Below are 17,236 nucleotides of genomic sequence, written 5' to 3' on the forward strand. Positions count from 1 at the left end.
CCTCCGTTCAATGGTAACGTGCTGTTACCCCTGGCACGGCCCGGGCTTTCGTTGCAACGAGGCGCCGAATCGCCCACAGGCGCGTCAAATGCAAACGACTTGCGCCAAGTAACTCCAGAGTAAGTAGTTACGTGCTCGATGGGACTAGTGCCTCCTCTGTAAAAGTGCCTGGAGGAGGCCTGGCGTTGGATGCAGGCGATTGTGAGTGAACTTTGGCAATGTGGAAAATGGGATGGACGGACGTCAGTCGATGCGTCTCCGTCCCGTTTCCCATTTCCCATTTCCCATCTCCATTCTGCTTTCCCCCCCGGTTCCGTCCCCAGTCCAGCTGCCTGCCCCCCTTTGAGCCACAGCCATCCCATCAAAGATTACATATGAACCGGTTGACCCCTTAAGCGCCATCGATCCGTCAATTAATCTGCCCAGGGGCTGTCGGTCTCTTGCGCTGATCCTTTCAACTCCCACGCAGTTGGTTATGTGCCCTTGAATCGTCTTTGGAGCTGGTGCCTCTTAGTTTCTCCTTGTCTTGTTCCTCATTGCTCCCCTGGTGAGGAGCCAACCTGGGCGTGACGCTCGCGCATACTCTCTCTCTCTCTCTTTATTTTTTTCCTTTTTCCTGTTTCCCTTTTGCCATCCCTCTTTCTCCCTTTCTTCTTTATTCATCTGGTGAGAGATCCACACCGTAGACGAAGCGCTGCCCACGTGTCGCACTGTCGAGTCTGCTAACACCGTCTTTGTCCGCAGTCGCAGTCTTTCCCCTGCGTGTCTCGGGCCCTGACCTCGTCGACGAACTCGATCCATCGCCATCCACACGACGGTTTTCCGGTGCCACCATTGTAACGCCATTCCAGCTGGCAGATCCTTGGTTGACCTCCCCGTTGCCGTTGGGGTTGTTTGCTCTTATCCACCAACCCAGGCTAAACGACGCTCCGCACCAAGGGAGAACCCCCCTTTAGTCCGTTTTGTCCTTTTCTATTCGCTGCTTCCGACTTCTTGAAGCACTGCGTTGCATACGTCCTTCCTCCCATGTTGGACCGCCGGTCTCTATTTTTGTCGTCGACAACTTTGACACCAGAGTTTCTCCTCTTCAACTCTTCAGACAAAGGGATCCTCGATTAGCCGCTGCCCACACCCTGTCTCCCGTTTCGAGATACCGAACAGTACTGAGCATCTGTCAGACCGCATCGATAGGAATCTCAAGGGCCTGGAGGTACGATATTGAGGGAACAAAGTAAACGACCATGTCGCTCAATGGTCTGGATGACCCTAAAGTGGTAGAAGCGTATGAAGCTGCAACCGCTGAGCCTGGAGGCTGGTACGTATATCTGAACCCCGACCCGCCACTGTAGTCTCCAAACGGAGCAGAATGCCGCTAGCTTCGGACAGTCGAGACATTACATCTTTGTCTATTATGATGGACGCTTATTGTTTGACAGGTTTCTTCTCAAATACGAGAGCCGAGATGAGATCGAAGTGCTCAATCGAGGAAATGGCGGAATAGTTGAGGTACGCAATACTATCGCCGAATATGACGAGACGAGCCCATTGTATGGCTTTCTAAAGTACCGGAGGCGGAGTGTGATTATCAAGTATCTGCCAGAGGACTGCTCAAGGATTATTCAAGGTATGTGCATTTACATCATACAGCTAGCTACAGTGTGAGACGACCCACTGTCTGGCCAGAATATGACGTGTATCTCACTATCGAATTTAAACTGACGACGCTACTTTCCGCCTCTAGCTCGCGTTGCGGTCCATTTCAACGCCGTCTGCGAAAGATTCTCACCGTATGACACAACCTTCGAAATCACCACTGCTGCCGAATTGAAGGACTCGAAGCTTTCCGCAGCATGCTCCTTGCACACCGCGTCCTGCTCGACCTCGTCATCAACTAGCTCTCTGCGTCGGAGACGGCTTATGGAAATCACGGAGGAGGAAGAGGAAGAGCAAAGAGCCATAAAACGTCAGTCTGTGCAAGATGCTGACGGGAGTCGACGGGAGTCTCCTACCGGTCGACCGTCAACATCCGAACCTGTCACGCTTAACTCAGAGCTCGCATCATCCCCCGAGAACAGCAAGTTTTCTGCAGCGACAACGTCCGAAGTGCCTCAGTTCGTTGGTGTTGATGAACGTCCCACTTCGCCCGAGAGTGACGTGTATACATATGGTTCATACCCGTACAGCAAACCAAAGGTGAAGCTCGGTCCACGCCCCTCCGTCGATGCCAATGGTCGACCCCAAACCGCTGGCAATTTCCGACCTGTATCTGCTATTCCTGCTGGGTTCAAGATGTTTGGAAAAGGTGGCAAGAAGGGAAAGAACAGGGACCGACAAAATTCTTTCTCATCCCCCCACGAGGAGCTTGCAAGCTCCGATTTTTCAGTGGCTGTAAACTCGACCTTTGATGATGGTCAAGAGAGGCCGGTTACTAGTTCGGGCCTGTCCATTGACTCATTACCCTTACCTGGATCTACACCCAAGAAACCGACGATGAGCCGTGAAAAGGCCAGATTGATGAAGGCTAAACAGTTGCGTGATCAAAAGAAGAAAATGAGCATGCTGCCGTCGACCGAAGCAGCCCCAGCCCACAGCGAGGAGCTCAAGAATGTCATTGATGATGCCACACAGGGGCAAGATGAGGCTATATCATGTTCCGATCCCCTTCCCGAGACGGACAGGCGCCTTTCATTAAACAAGGATGACTCTGGTATCATGCTGGAAACGCCAACCTCTGTGGCCCCAAATGACCATAATTCTGACCTCGCACCTTCCGACTCTCACCCAACAAGCCCTCTGGTTGGGTCTTCTGATGCCGGTCATTCCACGAAAGCTTCATCCATCTCAGAGTCGACCGATGAGACAGTACACGCCAAAGAGGAGGAGCAGTCGCCAGAAACTAAGGAGAAGCATCCTCGTGATTCTGTTGGCCTGAACCTAGAAGAAGCAACCCACGTTATCGATGGCCCAGCTGACGGTGAACCCAAGTCTGATGTGGGAGTCGCAGTTGATGAGCATACTGTCCAGAAGCCTTTGGATGCGATGGAGAATTTGGGGCGAGGTACTGATAATACTGCAACCTCGATTGCAGAAGCCCCACGGGATTCCGAGGATCTCTCCGCGCAGGATGTCGACAAAAACCATGACGAGCAAAACAGCCTAGAGGACAATGCTTTGGCCTTTTCCAACTTCTCCGCAAATGGTACCCGAAATCTCGAAGAAGACGGGCAAACTCTCACTGAAAACGATCACATAATAGAAACCAGGAAGAAGGCAAATGATAATGACGAAAGCCAGTTGGTTCGGGAGGAGACGCAAGCCAAGCGCGAGATGCAGATATTGCCCATACAGACAACAAACTTGAAAATGGAGGAGAACTTTGAGGATGAAATACAGAGCGCGGTAGTTGAGGAGGCCACGTCGGCAACAGTTATCAAGACGCCCCTCACTCCCAGCTTCCCCCCAAGTCCTAGCAAAACACAAAATAGCTACACGGTTAGGACTGTATCGAACCCCGTACGCGGCAATCTGGTTCTTCCATCCGATGCCAGCCAATCCTCAGCGCGGTCCATGAGTTCTAGTGCTGCCTACTTGAACCACATCGCTCAGAAACAACAGGGAGGAAACCTGGCTAAAAAGTCCAATATTGGCTCAGTCATCTCTGAGCGAATCAAGGAACTTGAACAGCGCTCTGCACCCTCGACAGATGCTCTGGCGGCTCCGACGAGAGAAAGACCCTCGTCAACCTTTTTCGCCGTGAAGAAGCGCGAGCCATCTAGATCACCGTCCGTGATGGACAGAGCAAATTCATTCCGACACCAGACTCCTCCATCCCCAGAGCGAACACTGGAATCCTCACCAGAAGGAGGAAGGCGCAGTCGGCTGGAACGATCAGGCTCAGTAACCAGCCGTTTATCCATGTTTGAACCAGCACCTGGATCACGAAACCTTGTAGTCCCTACTGCGGCCCCCAGTCGTGGCCGGCCAGAATCCATCTCCGTTACCGCACGCATTATTCGTGATCCTAATCAACCGGTGCAGATGGGCTTCGAGCCTTCTAGAGATCCATCTGAATACAACCCTCTAGAGTTGAAACAGTCACCACTTCTAGTAGACCACCAGGCGGCTTCTCCAGGAAAGGACTACCCAACCACTGACCCGGCATCTGAGCACACAACTGAAAACCCCGAACATGGGAAGCCGGGCAAGCCTCGACAATCCTCGCTCAGCATTGTCAAGGGCTTCAGGAAGGAAAGACGCAAGTCGGTGACTTCAGACGGCAGCAACCCTGCGTACTCACCTACACGGCCAGATACAACGCATGGGAGCGCCACCTTCTCTCCTCGTCTTTCAATTAGCAGCCATCGGTCATCTTTTAGTAGGGATCGTGATGTCGTCTTGTCGCCTGCAGACTCGGGATCCGGAGACGATGCTAAGTCGACGAATGGGGACAAGAAGCTCTCGAGAGCTAGCCGGTTCATGCACCGTCTCTCTCAGCTCTCGGGATCTCGTTCCAAGAACAACCTCTCGGCTACATCACCACCAACAACAAAGGAAGAGACCCGAGAACCTGTCCAATCGCGCCCGTCGACTACCGGGTCCCCGACCATTGTATCCTACATGGGCGACGTCAATGTTCAATTCCCGGATAATTTACTCTGGAAACGTAGAAACATGTGCCTCGATTCTCAGGGGTACCTGATTCTGAGCGCCTTGCCTGCCCAAAACGGCCGACCTGCGCAAGGCACGAAGCGATACCATCTCAGTGACTTCCGCGCCCCGTACACTCCGGATGTGGAGGTACAAGAACTCCCGAATAGCGTTGTTCTGGATCTTATCGAGGGTTCAGGCATTCAGGTAGCTTGCGAGGACCGTGCCGGACAATTGAGAGTTTTGCAAAGTAAGTTGTGGCGAATTTTGACGTGCTGTTTCTGCGAAATCCCAACGACATGGAAATTGACATCTTCTCTAGTCCTGCAAGAAGCCCATGCTACTCGTGGCACCACGTATGCACTCTAAGCGCTTGTGCATACTTCAATGTTCTCTTGTTTCGCTTGATTCGTTGTTCTTTTCTTTGATTCAAAATACCCCATTCATTTCGTTCCGGTGGTCGCTTGCTTTTTGTTTTGTTTCCACTCGCACACCACAATAGCATCGTACACCAATATGACGCCATTTGGTCAGACATCTTGTTGTAACGCCACGCCCTACCACGATATGCCAGCATTTTGCTATCCCAGCCTTAACACAGTCTCTCCCGCATGCTTCTCTTTTGTTCCTCGTCATCTTCTTTATTTGGCTCAAGAACATACCACGGCTTTTTATTTTCGGACAACCGTCTGTTGTCTTGGAAGAAACAAGAAAAGATTTCTCTTTTTTTTTTTTTCGTGTTGTTTTTGCTGCTTGCTCTTCTCTTCTTCTTACTGCATCAGCATTCTTTAATCATTCTACCGAAGAGCGAAGCGATTCATCTTCCATTTAATTAAGCCATATCAGCCATGTAGCCTAATCGTCAGAGTCGAGAGGATGCGGGCCCAACTTCTGTACATTTGTGTCAGAATCTTCCTCCCTTTTTCATTTATTGTCTATCTAATGCACAAATTGCCACTTCATCGGTCTGATGCAAGGGTGATATTCCGGAACAGTGTACACGGCTACTGGGAAGGGAAAAAAGGAGGAAGAAGCATGGAATTGAGTTGTTGTACAGAGTACTTTTAGCCACTGTACGTGGACATAATTCGGCTGACGCCAGAGGGAACCAAAGTATAGTGACAGTTTTGCGTATCCTCTTTAGAATGCCGACCATGCTTGAATACAAGTTTCACGGCAACGCCTGCCTGCCTGCCTCCATGTCAAATTTTCTGTTTGATTGAGCTTCTACGTATCAAGCTACAACAATCGACCCATTCTCCTTCAGCAGCAACATCTTTTCTCAGCAGCAGTGCTTGCTTCCAACCCACGTTCATGGCACGAGCATGGCTCCTCAATGGTCCATAGCTCTACGCTTGTTGAGATGATAAAATGTGTGAAGGATATTGCAAATCAGAAGATTGTGCGCGGGCCCCCCTTTTCCCTAGACGCAATACAAATCTGACATTTGAGTCTCCAAAGACGGACTAGAACTCAACTCACACGGCAATACCAGAAACAAAGCAGCTCCAAACACCATAAGAGTAATAGCAAACAATTTTTTTCCCCGACCCCTTTCGCCAAATTCGCTTTAAAATGTGGCACACTGAAAAACCGCCGCTTGTAAAAGTAACTCCGTATTTAAAACAAGGGAAAAGAAGAGTGGACAAAAGAGAGTCAAACAATTACCAAAGTCATATTGGTTGCGTAGAACCATTGCGTCGATTGCCATCACTCTCATCAATCATTTCCATTACCAAACACCAGCGAGGTGTGATTTTCTTTCTTGTGAATTGTAGATTTTTAGTTGGATCGCTGTGAGGCCCAAGTATTTCCAAGTATTTCAGCCCTGTGTTCCAGCATTCCCATTTGTCGAGCCAGGTCCGTCAATGCTAGAAAATTGCACTGGATCCATTGCCATGTACTCCAACAGATCCAATCCGCCAACATTGACACCTTCGGCCGTCATAGCAACGGAGCTGTCTCCCATGTTTTGAAAGAAGGCTGGACCCGGTGGTAGGTACCACATTTCGTTGCCTGGGTTGTCCCAGCCCTCGAAAAGTTGCATTTCCACGCCATTAGAAGGAGCAGCTCCATTGTTTTCCACATGCGCTGCTGGTGTTGATGGCCCTATAGACGACGCGCTAGGATAGGGAAAGTTGCCAGTGGACAAGTCGAATGGCGTAGCTGAGATATTGTTGCCTTCGACGCTGGGTGAAGCGGGACGATCTGCAAAAAAACACCTAGAGTCAGTCCAAAGCCTTGGCATACTCGCATCCTCATCCAAGGAAATGATTGGTACTTACATTGTCCAGTGAGCCCTTCTCGCAATTTCTGGGCATGTTTGCCCACCCAGCTTGCCGTGTGCTCGCCTTGGCCACCGGCCGCTGCAACACCAGGCATAGTGCCTTCGGGCAATGGGGTTGGATCCTTGCCAGAGCCCTGCTGCATAGTCGGCGCCTGGATAAAACGATTTCTTAATCGACTTGTCAGTGTCTCGAGAAGATCAGCAAACCGTATGCCTAAATGAACATCGTCTACAACGCAGTTTCGGAGCGCTTCCACGGTAGCATCCATAAGTTCAATGCTGAGCTTTACATCTGATCGCGGGGCACCCAAAGCAAATGTCTTTAGCAAGAACATAGCTCCACTGATGATGCGGAAATAAGTTCGGACTGGAGCATGCTTCAGGTAGCCGCCTGGCAGAAGGCCCTCGACCACGGTGCGCAGCAAGTTCCGACATCCGTCAACGACCTCTCGGACGTATTCTTGATCATTAATTGTGAAACCACCCAGTTGTCCCAGTGGCAACTTGCCATAGTTTATCATTGTCTGTGGGGACAATTGAGTCGGTCCATTGGTGGCCTGTCCATCGGCACCGTTGCCATTTTGTCCGGCATTGTTCGTGCATCGCTCTACCACTGCCTGCAGTGACAGAGAATTGACGTAAATACGTACATACTCGTACTCAATAGTAAGGATGTGCCTAATGAACTGAGGGAGGCGGAAAAGTTCAAATTCCCTATACCAGTCCTTCAGTAAAGGACTGTACTCTCGAAGCAGCTCCACATATCGTCCTGACTGGATGATTTCCGTGGTGTATTTTCTGGAGCGGAACAGTTTTTCATTACCAACATGCATAGCATTACTGATTCCGGCCCAACAGTGAATAATTTGATCATCAAGTTCTAGATCCGGCACGTAGTTAAAACCGTTCACCATGGAGGATGTGCTTGGGGTGTTTCCTTCATTGGTTGCGGTGCGCCGTCTTGCCACCGCTGGGTCAGCTTTGCGAAGGTGTTCTGGAGTCATGCTTGTCCAGCCCAAACGACCAGCTAACTGGGAGGTGTAAATGAGCAACAGACGCTTGATACGATTTGCCCTCGTTCTGTAGGTTTCGTCCATATACTCTGGACGCGTAATTGTATCGTCCTTGAGCATCTCATCAATGTCATCAAAAACACCCAGCTCGTACCCGAGACCCATAGCAGTACTGAGAAGCATCCAACACATGCGATCACTTCTCCAAGCCGGTTCGAGCCAGCTCTCTATTCTTTTACCTCCAAAACCAGCACCTACATTTCTACTTGAGTCGTCAGACGAAGCCGCCGGCCCAATGTTGTAATCAGGAAGCATGAGCTCGTCGGTGGCTTCTTGAGGAGGGAAGTGCAAGGCACGGGGGTGCCACTCGGTCAAAATCAGCAGCGATTCAATAGTTCCTAGGGTTCGCAGACTGCCTTTTCTCATGCCGCGCCAAGGTGCAGTGCTGCTTGTTTCTGTCTCCTCCATAATCATTGACGAAGAACCGGGGCCACCGGAGCCGCAGAACCCACCACCGAAGGCTTCTTGACCCCACAGACAACGCTCAATCATTCCTCGGAGGTAGGTCCAAAGCTGCTCTGGGATGGCATGTGAACGACAGTGACCTCCAGTCCCGGGCATTTGACGATATCTCGAGGAGATTGTAAGAAGGGTAACGGTGAGGATTGGTTCTTCGGTAAGGAGCGTGAGATGGGAGGCGGGGTCGCTAAAGGTTGGTGGTGAAATGGGTGTCATGGGTGACAGGTACTTATAATAGCTATAAGTGACAGGGAAGTTAGTAAGTACCGGACAGGCCCCCCAACTTGTAGTCAGATGGCTCAATATGGCTGATCATGGTAGACCTACTAGTCAATATACTCTATAGCTTCTTGAGCAGTGAACCAACCAGCTCTAACAAAACGGAACCGTGACCAAGCACGCAAGGCCTCTGCGTAACCAGGTTGAGTTCTCAGAGTTGGTTGCTGCGCGAGAACAGGATCCGCAGGCTGTTGCTGTGTCTGTTGCGGTGCGGTATCTTGAAACTGGCGCTGGGGTATATGGAGTTCTGCCTCGGGTTTCGCGGCGGACATGGATCTCGGTCTAGGGACGTCTCTATTCGCGGTGTCCTGTGGCGTGGGCTGGTGGGTTGGTGCTGTGGTCGCCGAAGCGATGCTTCCCTCCCGTCCATGGTTGTTCGCAGCGGGACTACTCAAGTCAGCACTGTTCACCATCTTGCCAGACGACTCGACAACAGACCTATCGGTTGCAGCCTTGTAGAGTAGGTCTAGCGCGTCATGGGGGTTGTACACGGCACGGCGCATCGCTGTCTGGGCCTCGAGGTTTTCCAGATTGGCATCGCCGTCACCATCGAGCTCGGAGTCTCTGCGCTGCCTCGGCCTGCTCCCGTCGGGTCGGCGCAGAGGATGGCTGCGGCCATGAGAGCCGCCGGGAGTGAGGGGAACTTCGCTGTAGAAGCGACGGTCGAGACGAGGTGGTGGGCTTTCACCGGCATGAAGCCTTTTACGTCCGTTTCGAATGATGTACTCGTCGACGTCGCTGCCTTCGTCGTCGTCGGTCTTTCGTTTCCGGCGAGTGGCGGAGAAGAAACACTCCTTGCTCTCACGGCGGCAGCGCACGCATGGCGGGTCATGAGGGTTGTCAACGCTCCCCAGGTCGCACCGAACTTTGCGGCGGCGGCATGGGATACAGGCCTGGTAAACGCGCTTGTGCTGAGGATTCTGGGCTGAGGATTGGTGGTCAGCCGCCTGAGACGACGACTGGTGCTTCTGCTGGTGCTGGTGCTGAAGCTGGCCTGGAGTGTCTCCAGCTCCCGACGACGGCCCTGTCTGATGCGATTGCTGGCGGGCACCAGGTGTCGCAGAGACACTGGGGCTTGATGCAGAAGTGCCAGCACCGAACTGAGGTTGGGCCATGCCAGGCAAGGCAGCAATAAGGCTGTTGCGTTGCGACAATGCGTTGTTGTTGGAACTTCGGTTTGCGGCGGATGATCAGTGGAAGTGCAGTCGAAGGGCCGCGCAAGGCCGTGGAGAAGAAGCGTCAGTGGTCAGCGTCCCCGTCTTGAGCGTTAATGTCAGCGTGGGCGAAAAAAAAGAAAGTGTCAGCAAAAGGCGGGCAGTTAAATGAGTGGGCAGCGGCCAGTAGCTGTTCCAAGCCAAGTAGATCGTTTCTGGTTGCCGCGAGCAGCGGGCTCAGGTGTAGTGGGTGCGAGGGTGAAGAAGTGGGTGGAGTGGGTGAGTGGGTGGAGTCGACCCTGGTGGTTGTCCTCGTCCCTGGTGTCTTTCTAGGCGAGAGCAAGCGGGGTCAGTATCGAGAGCGTGTCGAGAGCACGTCGGCGTCGGTCCCTCACCCAGTCGGCTTCGAGGCAGCACATGAGGTCTCTTCACGTCGTCCGTCAGCAAGTCGGACCTAGGGTTGTCAAAGACTCCTGGTGTGCGTGCGGCGAGTTGGTGCGGCGGGCTGGGGCAGCCGTTGGGGTTTTCTGGGCACCGCGAACGTAGTACTTGGCAGCCTGACAAAATATAATTTTGGTATGAGAAGCAGGACGCAACACCACAATGCGATGTGACTGCTGGGCTGCAGATTTCCCTGTCCCCTGGCATGGACGATCTGCGAAAGCGTTCAGGTGTGAAGGTCCAACATTCAAACGTCAAAAAAAGCCCAGATGGTAAGTGAAAGTCTCAACCTTGGTCTGGTCTGATTACCTAGGTAGTTTCCGCGTAGGGAGCTCAGACCACCTCACAGCCCTGGACGCAAAGGACTAGGAAGGTCCAGGTGGTGGTTGTTCCCCGGACTTTGGGGTTTAAGTGGGCGTTGTGGAAAAAGGAAGGAAGGACAGAACAGCGGGAGAAGGAGCTGCCGGAGTGTCTGAAACTAGCCCGATGGTCTTCAGCCATATGTATGTATGTATCCAATACGTACGGCCTGGCGTTCCTGGCGCAGTCACTCTACGGATCTTTTGGCTCGGGTGTCAAATTGAAAAAAAAAAAAAACGGTTTCTTCTTCTTTGCTCCTCTTGCACCTTGCTTGCTAGCTTTGGGTTGGCTTTGCCCCTTTAGGCCAACACCAGACATTGATCTTACGTACAAAGTAGCCCCCAGACGGCGTACTTTTGCAGGTACCATTGTGTCCAGCGCCCCCTCTTCTGCTCTCGGGTGTCAAGTCCACGGGGAGAGATTGGTTGACGACGGGATCGATGATTACCATGACTGACCTTTCAAAGTACCGAGCCTTTCTCTGCTTAGCATACGCTCAATGTTGCCAGAATGTCCCCAGATACATACTAGCCCGGCTCAGATGCTCCGTGTGGCCGCTCTCCTCCGGCGCCGTTGCAACCTCTTGTCGTTCCTGATCCGCGAGTCCGGTGAAACGAATTGTATGTAGGGACTCGGGAGTATCAAGGTGAGATGACCCAGTCACTTGACGCGGCCGATTTTGGACAGTTGTGTCGCTCACCACCTGGCCATTCGGTCTATCCGATTCCACAAGAGATTTAAACCCGCATGCTTCGAGAAGGGGGGGATATGTTTTTTCTTCTTCATACGATGAAGTGCCTTTCTTCATGTTCAATGCATGTACTCCGTATCCGGTCGACATTGGCTTTGCCACCACACTAAAGCTCACCAACGACAATGAGCAATTCGCCAGCTATTAGCCAATCAAACCCCATGTCAAGGCCAATGGCAAAAAGAGCATGGCAGTTCCAAGCCAGGTTTGACATGGGTGGATAAATCATGATGGGTCTAGAAGGTCACGTTGGCTGCAAAAGAAGACATAGACAACCAGTGTGCGTGAGTCTGGCTGTCGCTCAAGACGCTCCCGGGAATGTCCAGCCAACGCGTGCTCGTGGCTTGCAAGGGCATTGGAGATGCGTGTGGTCAAAATTCCTCATCTTCGCAGATAATCAGGTACTTGTTGTACTATGTACATACATACATACATACTCGGTGCTATTATTGCCACGGGCCATGGCGGACTCCGCCTCCCCGGCAAGGGATCTTTGTTTAGGTCTGGTCCTCTTCTCGGCGAGGTGCATGATCCTATTCCTATGGAGACTGGCGATGCAACTGAAGCGTGCAGGTTCTGTCTCTGTTGCAGGTGGAACCAATGATCCTCTCGGTTATTCAAGAAGGCGAGTGTCGTCGTCTCCATTTACAGTATCGATGAGAGATCTCGGCGTCCTTGCCCAAGCAGGATAATTTGAATTGGTACTCGGTAGTTACTAATAAAAGGCTATCCAGGCCGATGCCTGTTGATGGTTGATCGAGTTTCAGACTCGTCAATGCTGACAAGACAAGCCTTTAGTCATTGTGAGCATCGGTCGGCAATGTTGCACAGTCAATTAGAATATTGTCCCAGCTGATGGTCTTGACTCGCTTATCATGGCCTTACTCGACCCTTCTAGTCTAGCTAGGCCACCCTCAACTAGTATATATCACGGACATGCAGTCTTCATGCTTAGCCCTAACACTCTTTCCCCCTTCTTTCATCCTTGTGCCTGTCACTTACTCCCCGTGGCATATTGTGTAAAGCATGCGACCTGCCTGGTGATTTCTGATGGCCAAGATACCTTGATGGAGTCGCCGCTAATAACACACGGGTCGACCGGTCCTACGCATCAAATCTTGGCTGATGGCCACAAAAGCGCACCACCACCAACCACCACCACCCACATCATTCCTCAATTGTGCTTGGCTTCAACATGGACCAACAAACGTTACAGTGCACATCTTTTCTCCTAGCTGTGATTTTTCTTAACAACAAAGGTAATACTGCGACATGATGAACATGAGCCAGGTTTATAGGGGATTGCACTTGAGCGCAAGTACATCTCAACACGGTGTTTTACCAGTTTTGCATTCCAAGACGACAAACAGAAACAATGCCCTACCTACAAAACACCAGCATCAATCTTTCCTAAAATCAAAAGGCTCGAGCAACTTGAGCCATCGGCACCTTCAACGTCCACGGCTCCCCTCAACGCAGAAACAGTCACCTAGGCTTGCATACGCCAGCCAACAAAACCGCGCGCAACCTTGATGATGGGGAGCAGCGGCAAAACTCGAACCCATTTCCACAGCCCGCGCCGCATAAAGCAATGTACTACTCCGTACAATGATGAATGACACCCTGATAGCCACATCCAACCCATCTTCCCTTTGACGGCCCCCATCGTCGCACAGAGTAATAAGTTGCATTGTGTGCGATCAGCAGAAGCCGCCGAAAATCACCAGGCACGCCTATTTTCCCACGTGCCAGCCGCCCGTGTAGATTCTACAAAGTTCCGCCTTGCCCACCGCAGCATGGATGCGTGTACACTCTACGGAGTACGCCGAGTCTACATCAAGCCCCGCGTCAAGCCCACGATTCCCTGCTTCTCAGCCCTACCAAGGGCAAAAAAAAAAAAAAAAAGAGCCAACGCCCTCCGCCATTCGCAAGATTTTCCAGCCTCCGCCGCAAAGCAGGCAACCACGATGTCCAGCCCGGGGAGAAGAAGGCTTGCACCCTATTCGTGCAAAGTCACATGCATCCCTGTGGCGGCGCGATTTGCATTGCCGCGAATACAAGCAGTACTACTCCGTACATACATACATACTAGTACGCGCGCGGCCCTGGTCCTGGCGACGGCACAATTCTCACAAGACACGTTTTTTTTTAAATTGTTATTCATTAGGAAAAGGCTACTATAGTAAATAACCAACCCTTGATAAGCCGTCTTGCCCTGGCTATCTATCGAGTTGGTAACGGCCACCAAAACACCCCCTTGCGTCTCGTAGGCTCTATCTAGCCGAGCAGTGGTGGTGGCAGGGGTTCATTTCAACATGCGCCATTCCGTAAGCTACGACTCCCACAAATCAAGTTGAACACACAGACAGGTCAACTGGGGAGAATACGCCGACAACCACTACGTACATACTTACTTAAAGTACTTGCAGAATCGCCTAATCAATCACCCACTCTGGGCCAACACTCGCCTTGCAATTATTACGTCGAGTTGACATTGTTGCATAAAAAAGACTATTCATTCCCAGCCCACTTTTACGATAACCTAACAAGAGTTTCTTTTTTATAAAAAAAAAAAACACAACAACATGAAAGAACAATCGTTTCACTCCCTTTCTACTCCATACAGTGAGAAACCCCATGTCCATTTCCCTTTCGCCAAGGTTTCTTCCCACTTGCACCCGTATATTGAAGAATCAAGCTACATCCTTTGTGGCTGCGGTTAAAAGTCCATTGAGGAACGAGACTTGGTCTGAGATTATCAACCCTGGCGTAGCAACCCGTGGCCTGGTATGCCCGCCGGCCCTCCCCCCCCCAGATTCCTCGCAATTTTTCGTGCTTATGCACCAACGGCAGCCTCAAGCTTTGCTGGGAGGCCTCGAGGCAAAATATATGAAAGACGATTAATTAACCAATCCCTTCTTTGACTGTGGCATCTGTCAGAAGTTGTGATTTCCTTTCTGTATCCAATCAACGGTGACCAAGGAGGGCGGGGATTCAACTTTTCAAGGGTGATGTATCAACATACCAGGTGCTCCCACAATTTTGCTGTCAGCATATCCGGCATGGTATACAGGTCAATTGAGAACTCCCCGGCTTCAGCAAGGTTATCGACTATTAGCTCATACGCATTTCAAACATCAACAACTCCGAAGACATTCCCCGGCGCGGACAGAATAAAGCAGCGGGCAGCCAAAAACTTACCTTCCACATCGCTCCTTATGTAGGTATCCGGACCTTTGTTCTCATTAATCAGTTGGATAACACGCAACAGGTCCTCCTCGTCAAGCTTTTCCAGTGCCTCAGCAATCTTCTCGTAGTCGTACTTTTGACCCCCCTTCTTACTGGCGACGGTCTTCTTCTTTTGGCGGTCGTCGTCGTTGGGCAAAGGGCCAGTTTCGCGCAGGCGTTCCTGCAGAGCTTGCGACGGGTTCTTGAAGGTGACTGTATGTGTGGCCTCATATTTCTCCTGCAGAAAATTCAGGTCATGGATAATGGAGGCCAGTTTCGTCTTTTCAGTCGTGTAGCAGTCGATACTGATTTCGAACTCACCCCAGCCCTCGTTGCTGCAGAGGAATGGAGGCTTGGTGAAGGCTGGAGGCAAACGATGCATACATGGTTAGCGCATGCTCCAATCTTGGCCAAAAAAAAAAAAAAAAAGGTCCAGGTGGAACGGTAGCCAGGCTTCAACTCACTCTGAGTAGGATTCTCAAAGGTAGGATGTAGGTTGTAGACAACCTTGGTAAACACATCGGCAGGCCTCTCGTTGCCTTCTTCATCCAATAAGTGCAATTTCAAGCTCCATTCTCGCATAGGAAACTCGGCTACTGGGGAGGGCTTGTCACTATCACGCAAGCCGCAATTAGCATCTTTTCAGAGGAATTGTAACAAGAATGACGCTCCTTGCAGCAATTCCGTCCTTCCTTTTTGCTTCATTATTTCTGTAATAGGCATGGTCTGTAGCTCACAGCATGCAGACTCGTGGCAAAAATAAAAACCAGAACTTTGTGAATATCTTCTTTCTTTCTTTATTTCTCGTCCATTCGTCGATTTCGATGATGCGGGAAGTGGGCAAACTTCAAAGAGAAGAGCAAAAAAATCGTGACTGGTTGCTTACATGACGTGTTGTTCGGTGACGACTTTAACTTTCCTCTGCCGATCGTTAGTATTCTTCCTCGTCCGAGGCGGCATCGTGATAAAATGGTGTTTTCCGTCGATGGCGAGGCCAGGCTGCTTTCTCCTTGTTCGTTTCGGCAGCTCTGGATATAGATGGTGAAGAAGAAAAAAAAGGCTTGAGGCAAAAGGGTTCCCGCGATGTGAATAAGAGAAACACAAAAGAAAAGACGGCGGCAAGGGCAACGGGGACAGCGGTAAAGCGCAAAGCTCCTCGCACGCAAAATAGGAGCATCGACGAGGCGGGACGGGACTGGGACTGTAAGACGGGCACAGAGATGAACAAGAGCCGGAATTGCAAGAGCCAAATCGTGAGCAGCCCAAGGCCAAGCACACACACAAGCACAAGCACGAGCACGAGCACGAGTGAGTGCGGGTAGCTCATGGCCCCGAAAATAAACACAGGCAAAGGCTGTTCGAGTCCTGCCGTCCAGGCACGCATCCAGAGGCGCTGTCGGCCGGCTGTCGAGCACACAGAGTAGCCGGTCGACAGCCCTTTGCAGCCGTCAGGGAACAAGATTGAATGAATGGGCTCTTGCTCGCTCGCAAGGTTGTGCCTCTCCGTCCCAGGCCGAGTCGCAAGGAGGCAGCCTCGCCATGCTTCGTCGACACCAGCATCCATCCGCTGCTCCCCGCGACTGCCTTCAATGTTGTCCTCCCCTCGCCCAGTCTCCCCATCCATTTAAACAGCGCGCTGGCCAGCGACAAGACAAGACAGGACGGGGCCCACGGGGTACGATGGCAGGGCAAAGGGTATTTGGGGGAGTGCAAAGCAACTAGCAACTGCAGACGACCGATGCCGCCGCCCGGAGGTCAAGGGGGTTCAAAATGCTCAACGTACCTCTACCAGCATCTTGGCGGCTGTCCGGACGGATCCCCGTTCTCCTTGAAGCAAAGCAAGAATAAAAAGATGAACGAAAAATTCAAAATAAAAATTCGACTCCGTTTAAAATGGCTCCCGTTCCGGTTCCGATTCCCCGTTTCGCTGCTTCTCCCTTCTCTTTCTGCGTCGAGTATCGAGTATCGCAACAAGGACGAGAACAAAAAGGGGTCAGAGGAGGCAAGAAAGAAAAAAAATTAATAATAACACAACTCGGACCGTAGCAATGACGGTTGAAAGACGGACAGAAGGGAACGGGCACGTCAAGGAAAAATTAAAAAGAAAAAAAAACCAAAAATCGGTGGGTGCTGCGATCCAGCAAGGGATAGGTCGACAGAGGAAATCCGCGTCCGGTATTATAGGATAGATGTTGCAGGGCCGTCAATTGCGATGGAGCGAAGACGTCCGAGGATGCGATGCGACACGACGTGGAGGAACTTGACGGGAGTCGGAGGTTCGGGCTGGCGACAGGAAGGCGTCTGGTCGACTTGCCCAAGTGGACGACCAGGCGAGCCAGGCGGTCGAGCGGTCGGCCAGTCTGGTCGAGTCGTGAGGGCGCCGGCGCTGGGGGGAGCTGCCTGGCGGGCGCCTGGGGCAGACATGGACGGTCTGCCATGGCTTCAATCTTCATTGGGCGCTTTCACGGCTGGCTAATAATGGATCAAACCAGACATGACATGACCATCAATGTCCATTCAATGACAGCTTGGCGCACATTTCAAGGCCTTAGTGCTA

At 51.5% G+C, this 17,236-nt stretch overlaps 3 protein-coding genes across 3 annotated transcripts; 1 reads left to right on the forward strand and 2 right to left on the reverse strand.

Moving 5' to 3' along the window:
- Positions 1-1,241: 1,241 nt before the first annotated feature.
- MAA_02476 (Actin-binding, cofilin/tropomyosin type) lies at positions 1,242-5,016 on the forward strand (the record flags this gene model as incomplete). The annotated part of the gene is made up of 4 exons (XM_007820474.1): positions 1,242-1,315; positions 1,437-1,624; positions 1,742-4,897; positions 4,970-5,016. The coding sequence occupies 4 exons, from the start codon at positions 1,242-1,244 to the stop codon at positions 5,014-5,016; spliced, it is 3,465 nt and encodes a 1,154-aa protein (XP_007818665.1).
- Positions 5,017-6,469: 1,453 nt separating this feature from the next.
- MAA_02475 (Zn(2)-C6 fungal-type DNA-binding domain protein) lies at positions 6,470-9,860 on the reverse strand (the record flags this gene model as incomplete). The annotated part of the gene is made up of 3 exons (XM_007820473.2): positions 6,470-6,855; positions 6,933-8,704; positions 8,794-9,860. 3 exons carry the CDS (start codon positions 9,858-9,860, stop codon positions 6,470-6,472), a joined length of 3,225 nt encoding a protein of 1,074 aa, XP_007818664.2.
- Positions 9,861-14,351: 4,491 nt separating this feature from the next.
- Positions 14,352-16,474, reverse strand: MAA_02474 (SAS complex, SAS5 subunit/transcription initiation factor IID, subunit 14; the record flags this gene model as incomplete). The annotated part of the gene is made up of 6 exons (XM_007820472.2): positions 14,352-14,375; positions 14,477-14,562; positions 14,653-15,042; positions 15,144-15,292; positions 15,566-15,600; positions 16,463-16,474. 6 exons carry the CDS (start codon positions 16,472-16,474, stop codon positions 14,352-14,354), a joined length of 696 nt encoding a protein of 231 aa, XP_007818663.2.
- Between the last annotated feature and the right edge of the window lie 762 nt (positions 16,475-17,236).

The sequence above is a fragment of the Metarhizium robertsii genome (assembly GCF_000187425.2).
Source record: "Metarhizium robertsii ARSEF 23 chromosome Unknown MAA_Scf_1, whole genome shotgun sequence".
NCBI lineage: Eukaryota > Fungi > Ascomycota > Sordariomycetes > Hypocreales > Clavicipitaceae > Metarhizium > Metarhizium robertsii.